Source organism: Neomonachus schauinslandi, chromosome Y, assembly GCF_002201575.2.
Source record: "Neomonachus schauinslandi chromosome Y, ASM220157v2, whole genome shotgun sequence".
Taxonomy (NCBI): Eukaryota; Metazoa; Chordata; class Mammalia; order Carnivora; family Phocidae; genus Neomonachus; species Neomonachus schauinslandi.
Genome location: NC_058420.1, coordinates 5,248,361 through 5,258,316, shown reverse-complemented (window position 1 = coordinate 5,258,316; position 9,956 = coordinate 5,248,361). Strand labels below are relative to the sequence as shown.

General features: G+C 38.7%; 2 protein-coding genes across 2 annotated transcripts; both read right to left on the bottom strand.

The window, feature by feature from the left end:
- Positions 1 to 4,671: 4,671 nt before the first annotated feature.
- LOC110584133 (ras-related protein Rab-9A-like) lies at positions 4,672 to 5,431 on the bottom strand. The gene has a single exon (XM_021694172.2). It carries the CDS (start codon positions 5,429 to 5,431, stop codon positions 4,826 to 4,828), a length of 606 nt encoding a protein of 201 aa, XP_021549847.1. The 3' UTR covers positions 4,672 to 4,825.
- Positions 5,432 to 9,282: 3,851 nt separating this feature from the next.
- LOC123323596 (NADH dehydrogenase [ubiquinone] 1 beta subcomplex subunit 1-like) lies at positions 9,283 to 9,438 on the bottom strand. Its single transcript, XM_044912029.1, has one exon. The coding sequence runs from the start codon at positions 9,436 to 9,438 to the stop codon at positions 9,283 to 9,285; it is 156 nt and encodes a 51-aa protein (XP_044767964.1).
- Positions 9,439 to 9,956: the final 518 nt, after the last annotated feature.

Here is a 9,956-nt window from a genome sequence, read left to right as displayed (position 1 = left end):
CAATATTTTTGGAAGTATCATATATGAATATCCTGCCTTTTCAAAGATTAAAAATACCAAATGATTAAGGTATTAAAATCACTAAAATTCTTTTCACTTGTAATTTCATCTAATATTAGGAATCTTTTCCCACTTGTTATACACTTAAAACCTTATTTGAGAAACTGGCCATTTACTTAGGCCTGGATTAAAGGGAAATGTTAAAAATATTAATTTTAAAAAATCATCAAAGAAATTTTTAAAACAGCTACAGAACCTGAGTGACTTTTGATACCAGTATGGTATAACTCTATCTTTGTTCTAAATTATGGTATATTTTTGTTTCATTCTGTTTTTTTTTTTTTTTTATCTACCTACATCTATTAAGCCAGTATATAGACCTTAGATTACCTCCAGCTAGATGCCAGATATTATGGAGTCGAAAAAATAATACTTAACCTAGGAATCTAGGGCTAATTTCAACTATGTTAATTGGAGAGATCTAAATACATATTTATTGCGTATAGTTTGCCCACCATTAATTCACAATCCAGAGGGGTGTTATGCGGTCACTGAGTTGCAGTAGTCTCAGGTTAACAGCAGAAAGCTGTAAGGATGGGAAGACTTCTGGTTAGGCTCACATGAGGGTGACATGAGAACAAGTAACATAAGCATTGTGTGAGCATATCATAGTCAGAAAGGAAGTATAGAAATAGTTGGGGACTTCAGAGATGGGCAGCATAGGGTAAGCATGCCAGGCACACAGGCATGGAAAAAAGAATTAATAGAATACAAGGATATGAATAACAGCTTACAGGAGTGAGCCAGGACTCCTTGTAAGGCGAAAATCTGGGACCACTAATTTCTGTTTTGCTCATGCTATACCATGTGACCTTTCCTGTTACTTTAATAGTTCCTGGATGATAATCCATTGTTACCATTTCAGAAAGAAGTGTTTTTGTTTTTATTTCAATTTATTTTATTTAAATTCTTTTATTTAAAAGAAGTTTTTTGTTTATTTCAAATTTTTATTTAAATTTAAATATTACATATACTGTAATGTTGGTTTCAGGAGTACAACTCAGTGATTCATAACTTATATGTAACACCCAGTGTTCATCACAGGTGCCCTCCTTAATGTCTATCACCCATCTAGCTCATCCCCTTACCACCTCCTTCCAGAAACCCTCAGATAGTTTCCTAGAGTTAAGGGTGTCTACAGGTGCATCTGCCTTTGGTTCAGGTCATGATCCCAGGGTCCTGGGACTGAGCCCGCATGGGGTTCTCTGCTTCTCCCTCTCCCACTACCTCTCTCCCTGTCACTCTTCTGTAGTCTACTCATGCAAAGCCATGCTTTCTTCCCCAACTCTTGGTATTTCTCATCTTTGTCTAGGTAACACCAGCCAATCAAAACACTTTTTTTGTTTTTTTCTAACAAAAGAATTGAGATTTTTTTCAGTTACCTTTTGTTGCTGAAGAGCTTTCCAACTTAGTTACAATTTCTTTGAAGACTGACTACATTCAATAACGTTTTGTTCCTCTTCCTCTTGTTCTTATATTTCAACACAATGTTTGGTAATTTGCTAACAGTTACCACATCCATTTAAGATTTGCCATAAAACTGCATTACTTTCCCTTTGTTGAGCCCTTCTTAACATAACATTAAGATTTGTTCCCTTGATCGATTTTTGCTGCTCAAGTTTAAGCCTTATTTTAAAACCCAAATAAACTGGGGCACCTGGGTGGCTCAGTCGGTTAAGCATCTGCCTTGGCTCAGGTCATGATCCCAGGGTCCTGGGATCGAGCCCCACATCGGGCTCCCTGCTCAGTGAGAAGCCTGCTTCTCCCTCTCCCACTACTTCTCTCCCTCTCTGTCAAAGAAATAAAAATAAAATCTTTAAAAAATAAATAAATAAATATAACCCAAATAATCTGATTCCTGAATATTTAAATACTAAACACATTAGAAAGGTTTTAAAAAGTAATAATCGGTAAGATATTAAATTTATGCAAGCACCAGAACTATACGTAATATCCATGCACATATACTTCCCTTATAGAGTAAAGAATGCATTTAAGTATTAAAGGATTTCCAAGAATCTAATACATGGTTGCCTCCAGGAACAAGAACAATGTGGTGTGGTACAGCTATTAGTTCCTTGAACTTTTTATATTAACAGTGTGCTTATATCATTACGTAGTCACAAAATATAAATAAATAAATAAATAGATAGATAGATAGAAATAAATAAATAAATAAATAAATAAAAATACTTGTGATGCCTAGTATTGACCAAGTAGTAGTAAGTGGCAGTGTAGAAATGTCACCTAATATTTATCTTTTGAAAGTTTGTAATATCAATTAATATTTTAAATCCAAATGTCTGTGATAAAGAATAGTTTAAATAAATTGTTAGACAGCTAATAAAATGAAGTTTGCCTGTTATATTGAAAATACATACACATGCAAGTCACAAAACAACGAGTATACTCGAGATGAATTTAAAAAAAAGGTCTTAGAGCAAGTCCTCCAATTAAAAAAAAAAGGGAATATAGAATGTACACCAATCTGTTAATAGGTTTCCATTATGTTTTTGTCTTGGGATGAGAATTACAATTTTGGAGGGCAAATTATTATGTTATAAATAGTAAAAACTAAAGTTGTTTGTAATGTAAGAATATGAGAAAATTTAATTTTCACAAATTTATGATATTTTCTTATGGCAACTTTGTTCAATATATGAGGAAATTGAATTTTCAAATGCTTAGCTTACTCTAATGATAATCTTTCAGAGGTTCCAAATGATAGGGTCAGATAGAGATATACATGAATCTAGTTTGTCAAAATCAACTGTTCTTTCATGACAAAGCAGGCTCTCATATCCATACAATGTCCTTTGATAACTGTAATAGTTCACAATTAAAGATCCCTGTCTAGGGGCGCCTGGGTGGCTCAGCTGGTTAAGCAACTGCCTTCGGCTCAGGTCATGATCCTGGAGTCCCGGGATCGAGTCCCACGTCGGGCTCCCTGCTCAGCAGGGAGCCTGCTTCTCCCTCTGACCCTCCCCCCTCTCATGTGCTCTCTGTCTCTCTCATTCTCTCTGTCTCAAATAAATAAATAAAAATCTTAAAAAAAAAAAAAAAGATCCCTGTCTACACCAACACATCCCTGTCTACACTGACAGTTCAGACTCTCTTTATGCTCAGTGTATGCCCTTATCTCTGTAGGATCATCATCACAGGCACATTACACAAACTTTACCCACAAATAATTTGTGTTGTTTGATCTTTGCAGCAAGTTCTCTAAAAAATGACAAATTTTCTTGAATGTATATTACTAAAAAATGGTGATAGAGAAGACATTAAACACCTAACTAAATAAGGATGCCTTTATTTTCCCTCACACAAAGAATGATTCTCCTTTGTACTTCCTCTTAAGAGCAATAAAGTTACCAAATGGGGGTGGCCATGTTGTATACAAATGACGATTACAGTGAAACTAACTCTATTGATATTTAATACTGAAATATGAGTCATTAAATTATTTTAAATAGAAGCAGTAATTCAATCAAAAAACAATGACCTACATTTCATTTGATTTTAACTTATACTACAGTTAATCCTTGAACAACAGGGGTTGATCTGTGTGGGTCCACTTATACAGAGATTTTTTTTTTTTATCAATACCATATAGTACTATATTTTTCTCTTTGTGATTTTTTAAATCACATTTTTTGTCTAGCTTATTTTATTATAAAAATATAGTATATAATACATATATAGAATATATTAACTGTTTATGTTATTGGTCAGTTTTCTGGTCAACAGAGTATTAGTAGTCAAGTCTGAGGGAAGTTCAAAGTTATGTGGATTTTTTTACTTGGTGGGTCAGTGCCCCTCTACCTTACGTTGTTAGAGTCAACTGTATTTAACATTGCTTTAACAAATGTTTTTCCTGAACCAAGAATGAGATGCATAAAAATATAAATACAAGTATCCTCCACTTTTCAAAAGTTTGCATTTTGCCACTTTGCTTTTACAAAAGACCTACATTAGTATTTGTTCACTAACTAAAACTAAAATCCAAAGCATATTTTTGCTTTTATGAAAACAGGTAAAAAGCAAAAATAGCATTCAGCACATTTTGTAGAGAGCCCTTATACAGGCAGCACACATTCCAAGCAGTGAGGGTGCTACTGTCAAGATCCTTTCCCAGGAACTATACTCAGCATCTCAGCATTCAGGTGCCTGAGTCCTGAACTATGTGTGCATCTGTGCTTCACCTTGATTTATTTTGGGCATTTGTTAGCAAGACATGTCCTAAGGTGTCAAGAAAGCCTAACAGAGATTATTTGTTTTGGTCTGAGTATACTCAAAAAGTTTTCCATATAAATTGATAATTGCTTCTTTGCACTATACCATTTTGGCTTATGAAAAGTTTCAGAGGAACAGTCTACTTTTGGATAGTGGGGGAAACCTAAATATATAGTTTTCCATTTTCTGAAGAGAAAAGCAGCCCAGCTATAATTTCAAGGATAATGTAGTGTTTTTAGTTATAAAGTATTGATCATCTCATTTATTAGCTCTGCAAGGTACATATTTAAATTAAATGTTATTAGACAACCATTACAATTTAGAAATGTAAGGTGCCACTACTGAGTACATTGATTCTTCCATGAGTGGATGCGTCCCTTCTCCCACCCACTAACAAAGCAGCAATATGGTTAGTTTAATTTTATGAGTAGATGATCCATTGCTGCAAATGCTAACTCTCTTCTCCACCGTGTTTTGTTTTTCTGTGAATGTGTGTAAGTTGGTTAGATCGCATGGGCAACCTCTCTAACGATCAACAGCAAGATGAGCTAGGCTTGGGCTTTTGGTGCAGACTGACCGTGTCTGTCTGAATCAGGTGATCTGACCTATCCTCAGTAGCAAGCACTCTTCGAACTCCTTCCTCAAAGGCCGCTGCGACATTTGTGGCATCTTTTGCACTTGTTTCAAAGTAAGGATAGTCGCCGTTGTCCCTGCACCAGGCTTGGGCTTCTTCTGTAGACACCTGACGTTCACTTATGTCAATCTTGTTGCCCAAAATCATGAAAGGAAAACTTTCGGGCTCTTTCACATCTGCGTAATATATGAATTCTTTCTTCCAGTTACTCAAGTTCTGGAAGCTCTGAGAATCGTCGACACTAAAACTGAGCAGGCAACACTCAGAACATCTGTAAAATGGTGTCCTCAGGCTTCTGAATCGCTCTTGACGGGCCGTGTCCCAAATCTGCATGGTAACAAAATGTCCATCCACCTCCAAATCTTTATTTAAAAATTCCACACCTATTGTATGAAAGAGCTGGGTATCAAACTTATTGGTCACATACCTGTTCATTAGAGAGGTCTTCCCAACTCCACCATCTCCAAGGAGAATTACTTTAAAAAGCGATGATTTTCCTGCCATTCTTATTCATAAGATCTTTGACTACAGAACCCTGTAAAATAAAAAGGTACCATTATGTTCATCTACATATCTATATCTGTGACTATAAGAATTCTATCAATATAGGTAGCCCAATTTATTGCTGCATAGGGAATACCTAGTAACGAAAGTTGTCATTTACTCATTCACTGAATTATGTGCTACAAATGATCCTACCATAACTCCCTAAAACAACTAATGAGGGATTATTCTTCCCCTTCCTTAGGTCACAGTTTAGGGTGAAGCTGATTTTTAAGTCCAGATTTGACCCCAAAAACTGCTCTTAACCATTACTGTCTATGATAATCACCTGCCTACTTACAGTAAGTCCATTTGTTAAGATGCACTAAGAGACAGAATTTACTTTCTGTGCCAATTTCAAAGAGACCATCTATTATTGTCATTGTTTGCCTAACATGCCAAGGATTTTCTTAACTCTTTCCACACTTTCCCTCTTAAAATGAAGTCACCAAAGGACCAGGAAAGCAAGAAACAGAAGCTGATTGATCTGGCTATAGAGGGATAAAACACCAGTCACTAAGTAAACAAACCTATTGTCTTCATTAGAAATGTTAATTTGAATTTCCTAAAATTAATCTCAGCAGCAGTACAGTTTTTAATATATCATAGTGTAGGGGTGCCTGGGTGGCTCAGTCGTTAAGCGTCTGCCTTCGGCTAAGGTCAGGATCCCAGGGTCCTGGGATCGAGCCCCGCATCGGGCTCCCTGCTCCATGGGGAGCCTGCTTCTCCCTCTGCCACTCCCCCTGCTTGTGTTCCTTCTCTCGCTATGACTCTCTCTGTCAAATAAATAAAATCTTTAAAAATATATATATATATATCAGAGTGTATGACAGTCTATCCATAAGACACATTAGGGCAGGGGCACCTGGGTGGCTCAGTCAGTTAAGCGTCTGCCTTCAGGTCCGGTCATGATCCCAGGGTCCTGGGATCGAGCCCCGCATCGCATCGGGCTCCCTGCTCGGTGGGAAGCCTGCTTCTCCCTCTCCCACTCCCCTGCTTGTGTTCCCTCTCTCACTGTCTCTCTCTGTCAAATAAATAAAATCTTAAAAAAAAGAAAAAGACACATTAGGGCAATTCCTACTTTTAGCAAAAATTAATCTGTGCCATTATTTGTATGTTTTTTTTTTTAAGATTTTATTCATTTATTTGACAGAGACAGACACAGCAAGAGAGGGAACACAGGCAGTGGGAGTGGGAGAGGGAGAAGCAGGCTTCCCGCAGAGCAGGGAGCTTGATGTGGGGCTCGATCCCAGGACCCTGGGACCATGACCTAAGCTTAAGGCAGACACTTAACATCTGAGCCACTCAGGCACCCCTTATTTGTATGTTTTGAAGCAGAATCAAATAAACCTTAAAAGAAAACTTGATCCAAATATACTCTTGTCGGGGGGAAAGATGGCGGAGGAGTAGGGGACGCTATTTCAACTGGTCCCCGGAATTGAGCTGGAAAACTACCAGACCACTCTGAGCACCCACGAAACCAGCCTGAGATGTAAGAAGATCTGGATTTCTACAAACAGAATATCGCAGGCGGTTGGTTTTGAGATACGAATAGGGGAGCCGTAATTCCATGGGCAGATATCAGAGGATAAACGGCAGCGGGAGCATGCCTGGCTGTGAGGATCCTACACCTCCGGTGAGTGACAGCCTAGCACACTGTGGACCGGGCACAGACTTGCAGACCGGTAGCAGCGGGGAAAGGACTTTAGGGCAGCCCCCGGGTCAGGAACCCGGAGCCACAGGGTCAAGCGCCAGAACTGGGAGCAGCTGGCGGTTTTAGAAGCACAAAGGGCAGAGACGTGCCCCGACCTGGAGGCAGGACTGGGAGCGCTGTGGAGGGCGCACAACCCAGGACGCTGCAGTTTAGAGCAGCACAGACAGAAATGGAGACGGTGTGGCCTGGAGAGCTCACTGAAAAATATTCCATGCTCATGGATCAGAAGACTAAACATTGTTAAAATGTCTATGCTACCCAGAGCTATCTATACCTTCAATGCCATCCCGATCAAAATTCCAAAGACATTTTTCAAAGTGCTGGAACAAACAATCCTAAAATTTGTATGGAATCCGAAAAGACCCCGAATCACCAAGGAAATGTTGAAAACATATAGACCAATGGAACAGCATAGAGAACCCAGATATGGACCCTCAACTCTATGGCCAAATAATCTTTGACAAAGCAGGAAAAAACATGCAATGGAAAAAAGACAGTCTCTTCAATAAATGGTGCTGGGAAAATTGGACAGCCACATGCAGAAGAATGAAACTCGACCATTGTCTAACACCATTCACAAAGATAAACTCAAAATGGATGAAAGTCCTCAATGTGAGACAGGAATGCATCAAAATCCTAGAGGAGAACATAGGCAGTAACCTCTTTGACATCGGCCACAGCAACTTCTTTCAAGATACATCTCCAAAAGCTAGTGAAACAAAAGCAAAAATGAACTTTTGGGACTTATCAAGATAAAAAGCTTCTGCACAGCAAAGGAAACAGTCAACAAAATGAAGAGGCAACCCACAGAATGGAAGAAGATATTTGCAAATGACACTACAGATAAAGGGCTGGTATCCAAGATCTATGAAGAACTTCTCAAACTCAACACCCAAAAAACAAATAATCAAGTCCAAAAGTGGGCAGAAGATATGAAAAGACACTTCTCTGAAGAAGACATACAAATGGCTAACAGACACATGAAAAAATGTTCATCATCATTAGCCGTCAGGGAAATCCAAATCAAAACCACATTGAGATACCACCTTACACCACTTAAAATGGCAAAAACGGACAGGGAAAGAAACAACAAATGTTGGAGAGGTTGTGGAGAAAGGGGAACCCTCTTACACTGTTGGTGGGAATGCAAGCTGGTACAGCCACTTTGGAAAACAGTGTGGAGGTTCATCAAAAGTTTAAAAATAGAGCTACCCTATGACCTAGCAATTGCACTCCTGGGTATTTACCCCAAAGACACAGATGTAGTGAAAAGAAGGGCCATATGCACCCCAATGTTCAGAGCAGCAATGTCTGCAATAGCCAAACTGTGGAAAGAGCCGAGATGCCCTTCAACAGATGAATGGATAAAGAGATGTGGTCCATATATACAATGGAATATTACTCAGCCATCAGAAAGGATGAATACCCAACTTTTACATCAACATGGATGGGACTGGAGGAGATTATGCTAAGTGCAATAAGTCAAGCAGAGAAAGTCAATTATCATCTGGTTTCACTTATTTGTGGAACATAAGGAATAGCATGGAGAACATTAGGAGAAGGAAGGGAAAAATGGGGGGGGGAGGAATTGGAGGGAGAGATGAACCATGAGAGACTATGGACTCTGAGAAACAAACAGGGTTTTAGAGGGGAGGAGGGAGGGGGGATTGGTTAGCCCAGCGATGGGTATTAAGGAGGGCACATACTGCATGGAGCACTGGGTGTTATACGAAAACAGTGGATCATGGATCACCACATCAAAAACTAATGATGTATTGTATGGTGACTAACATAACATAATAAAATTAAAAAAGAAAAGAAAAGAAAAGAAAAAAACAAATATACTCTTGCAGGCAAGGCTTAAGGCAAAATTAAAACTTCCCACACTACAGGAACCAGGCTGTGTGGAGTGGGATTTCAACTGCCTACAGATGAATACAAATAGCTCTAAATGCTGGTGAGAACGCTATTCCTACTTAATGCTTCTTATGCTTTTTTTTTTTTTAAATAATGAATGTGTTTTTATTTTTCTCCTAATTTTTAAAAAATGTGAACATTCTGTAATTCAGTCATGGGGTCTTTACTTCCAGATGACTTCTTAATTCTGTCTCAATTCCCTTTTAAACAACAAACTCTTGTTCCGGAAGGCAGTCAGGTTTTCATCATTCTTTCTGTCTAGATAACACCCAAGGACAAACCCCATGGGCACAAGTATATGTATCCAGTGGTCATGAACAATCTGAATTATGTTCATCCTGAATGCTGCAGCCTTGGTGCCAAAAACGACCCCAAGACCAAGGGCAGCGATGAACCAACCACCGGCGCTGGCGGAAGCTGCCTCTTAGGCTTTTTCTTTTTTCTTTTTTTTAAAGATTTTATTTATTTATTTGACAGAGAGAGACACAGCGAGAGAGGGAACACAAGCAGGGGGAGCGGGAGAGGGAGAAGCAGGCTCCCCGCAGAGCAGGGAGCCCGATGCGGGGCTCGATCCCAGAACCCTGGGATCATGACCTGAGCCGAAGGCAGTCGCTCAACCAACTGAGCCACCCAGGCACCCCTCTTACGCTTTTTCTTAAGATACTTTCAAAGATACTCACAGTTTTTGAATAATGACAATAACAATGAATGAACAGAAAAATTAAACCTAGCATATTAACCAATTATAAATTTATAACAAATTCTGTTTCCTCCATAATCCTTTATTGCTTCTTTACAGTTTTTTTGGACTCAAATTATATTATTTAATTTGCAAATATCTCAGCAGTAAGAGCT